Source organism: Myotis brandtii, unplaced genomic scaffold (genome assembly GCF_000412655.1).
Source record: "Myotis brandtii unplaced genomic scaffold, ASM41265v1 scaffold572, whole genome shotgun sequence".
Classification (NCBI taxonomy): domain Eukaryota; kingdom Metazoa; phylum Chordata; class Mammalia; order Chiroptera; family Vespertilionidae; genus Myotis; species Myotis brandtii.
This window is the reverse complement of record NW_005370144.1, coordinates 67,476-70,679: the sequence shown is the minus strand read 5'-3', so window position 1 is coordinate 70,679 and position 3,204 is coordinate 67,476. Positions and strand designations below refer to the sequence as shown.

At 60.4% G+C, this 3,204-nt stretch overlaps 1 protein-coding gene across 1 annotated transcript in view; it reads left to right on the top strand.

Moving 5' to 3' along the window:
• Positions 1-949: 949 nt before the first annotated feature.
• The window catches only part of LOC102253539, a 17,128-nt gene continuing 14,873 nt past the window's right edge, over positions 950-3,204 (top strand). The window contains exons 1-2 of the mRNA XM_005878701.2: positions 950-1,008; positions 1,332-1,398. Of these exons, the coding sequence (XP_005878763.2) occupies positions 950-1,008; positions 1,332-1,398 (126 nt within the window). The remainder of the gene's footprint in view (positions 1,009-1,331; positions 1,399-3,204) is intronic.

Genomic DNA, 3,204 nt, shown 5'->3' with positions numbered 1-3,204 from the left:
CGCTGTCACATGCAGGTCCAGGCAGACCTGACCCCCAACTCCCAGGGCCCCGTCGCCCCGGAACCCCGGGCTCAGGGCTTTGCCCCTGACACGGGGCCATGAGACTTCGGAGAGGGTAGCTCACAGCTGAGGACTCGGTTGAGCCCTGGGCTCCCCACCTCAGCCTGTCCTCCTGCCGGAAGGCCACCTGCAGGAGGGCAGACCGGGGCCGCGTTCCACGCCTGCAAAGCCCTGAGCCTCCAGAAAGACAGCATGGCTGCTCCCAGGGCCACCATGGTCCAAGGACAGAGCAGGTGGGAGGGGCTCGGTGCAGAGGACACCTGTTTGTTCATGTGGAGGGGCGCCCAGCCCAGAAAGAGGGGGACCCAGTATTACAGGTGCCACGTGAAGGATGTGACCAGGTGACCTGAAAGGGAGCAGCCTGGTCCTCAGTGCGGGCGGCCAGGGTCGGACTCCATGGGGCTGGCCTTGCCCTCACTGAGCTGGGCACGTCCCCTGGGAGGGAGCGTGGGGCCGGCACAGGGTGGTCTGAGAGGAGCCGGATGGACAGTCAGTGGGACAGAGGGGCATCCCCTCTGGGACAAACTCTACCAGCTGGGGCTCAGGTCACACTTGAGCCTGGAACACAATTTCCCCCGTTCATCGAGGCTGGGGGTGGAGAGGACGAGCGGTGCCCCTTCCTGAGGCGGGCACACCCTGCATCCTCTGTTCCCAGGCCATCCTGGCCCAGCCCTGCTGGGAGCCTCTCTGTTCTCCTCTGTGTAATGGGTGGACAAAGGCACTGAGTCCAGTTCCTTCCCTTACAGGGTGGCTCCTAAGGAGAGCTCAGCTCACGTTGGTCCTGCCCTGCCCTTCCCCTCAGGGCAGAGTCTCCCTCCTGGCTCAGCCCCGCAGGTCCCTGCACTGGGCCCGGCCATGCCCTGCACTGGCGGCTACAGGAGAGTCAGGGATGGGCACCCGGGGCCTGTCCTGTGGGGGTTCCGTGTTCCGTACCCGGACCCTCCTCAGGTAGGAGCGCCTGTCCTCTTATCTGCGCTCTCGCCTCCTGCCTGGCTGTGCCGTGCTGCCCAGAGTGACCCCACCTCCTAGGACCTCACTGGCCCAGGTCAGTCCAGGGAGGGCCTTTGTCAGAACAGAGAAATCAAAACCTAACTTGCCCCTGAGGGCACAGGATGAGACATTTGGGCAGAAAAGTTCCCTCTCCTATGACTCAATGTGGTTGGCATGAGTGTCTTGAGTTTAGGGAAGGGGTGGGGCGCAGCAGGGCCAGCTCAGCAGGTTCCAGGTGCTCTGATGGCATATAAGGCACCTCAGTCCTTAAAGCGTCCCAGACGGAGGACGGGCCGTGACCAGCAAGGAAGTGAAGGAGCTGAGACATGGAGGACAACCCAGCACGTGGTGGCAGGTACCACTGGCCCCTGGAGCAGCCCTGCTTCTGATCCCCTCCTCCTGGCTCCCTGAAGGGACTTGCCTTCTCCCCAGGGGACCCCCTGCTTGTTCCGTCTCTCTTGATGGCCCTTCTATATCCAGGACCCCTCAGCTGATACCCTGTTGGCCTGTCCTACCCGCCTCCCATGGTCCCAGGCTAAAATCTGGGGGTCACCCTTGAGGTTCCCTGTTTCTCCTCTCTCTCTCTGTCTCCCAGGAATTCTATTCTTTCTGCTCTGCACTGAGGCCCTAGGAGGTCACATTCAGATCTATGTTTTGGTTTTTGTAAAGGACATGATTGTTTTCATGATGAGAAGGGAAATGTCATGAGTTATTTGAGAAGACTAGTTTGGCATCTCTTTTCCCCGATGGGGCCACCCTTTCCCCTGATGCACCATGTGGCTCAGGTTAACCCAGAAGAGCAGAGGAAACAGCGCCACTGGGCTGCACCTGGCAGGGCTGGGTCAGCAGGACGAGGGCAGGACGGTGATGCCAGGAGAGGCCCCTTCAGAGCTCTGAGCCCGTGCACTGCTCCCGGGGGGACCCTGACAAAAGAGACAGGCTGACTTCCCCAGGAGCCCCCGAAGGGGTCAGAGAGGGCGGTTAGGTGTCCCCAGAGAAGTGAGTGGACGTCCATCCTCTGTGGGTCTAGCCGGGATGTGGGTGCAGAGGGGAGGAGAACGGGGTGATCCCCAGAGGAGCCCCATTCCTTGCTTTCTCCTGCCTGTGTCCACAGACCCCTGATGAAACAAACAACCTTCAAGAGAAACTTCCGAAACAAAAGGGAGAAGCAAACATACCTGTGCTACGAGGTGGAGGTCAAGGAGGGGGACGCCTGGGTCGCAGTGGAGGGGCTCCAGGACATTCGGTACAAAAGGGTGAGCGAGCACAGCAGGCAGGGCCCCGGGACACTCAGGGAGATGGTCCCATGCCCGCGGGTGTCCTCTGAGCAATGTCCCTTGGCCCCCAGCTGCTGTGGCGTTGCCCAGAGTCAGGGAGGACGGACTCTGCTGTGATTGGCAGCTTGGAGCCCCACATAAGAAAGCAGTCACAGTGTCCCAGGGCCTGGGCCCACCAGCCCAGTGTCAGCCCAGCCTCCAGGGTCAGCCTGTCCCTCCTGCTGTGCCTCTGAGGAGGGCTCATCCCGTGTCTCCCGCACCTCTGCCTCGGTGCCCTCTCCCCTTCTTCCCGCAGAGTTGTGTCACCCTTGGGCCCAGCACAGGGGGAAGCCCAGAGTAGAAGCGTGTGGAGGTGTTGGTGCACAGGCGGGAGCTGGAGGTAGGGGGGCAGAGGGAGAGCTCCCCTGCCTGGAGGGAGCACCCACCCCTGTGGCATCAGGCCCCGGACCTTGGGGCTCAGCTGCCTCCTCCCTTTGTCCTCAGCTATCTATTTATTTACTTATTTAAATGACTTTTATAGATTCCAGAGAGGAAGTGAGAGAGATAGAAACATCAGTGATGAGAGAGATTCATTGGTTGGCTGTCTCTACACACCTCCTACTGGGAATCAAGCCTGCAACTTGGGCCTGGGTCCTGACCAGGAATGGAACTGGTGACCTCTTTGTGGATGGGTCGCTGCTCAACCCAATGAGCGACACCGGCTGTGCTGTCCTCAGCTCTTTGTCTCCCTGCAGGGCTTGACTAGGTGCAGCTCCTGAAGTGATAGGTTTTGGGCAAAAAATAGAGGCTCTCTGGGAACTCTGAATCAACGTGAATCACATGGAGCCCAGATCTGTTTTCTCAGTGGTTAGAGCGTCAGCCTGCACAGCCAGGGGCC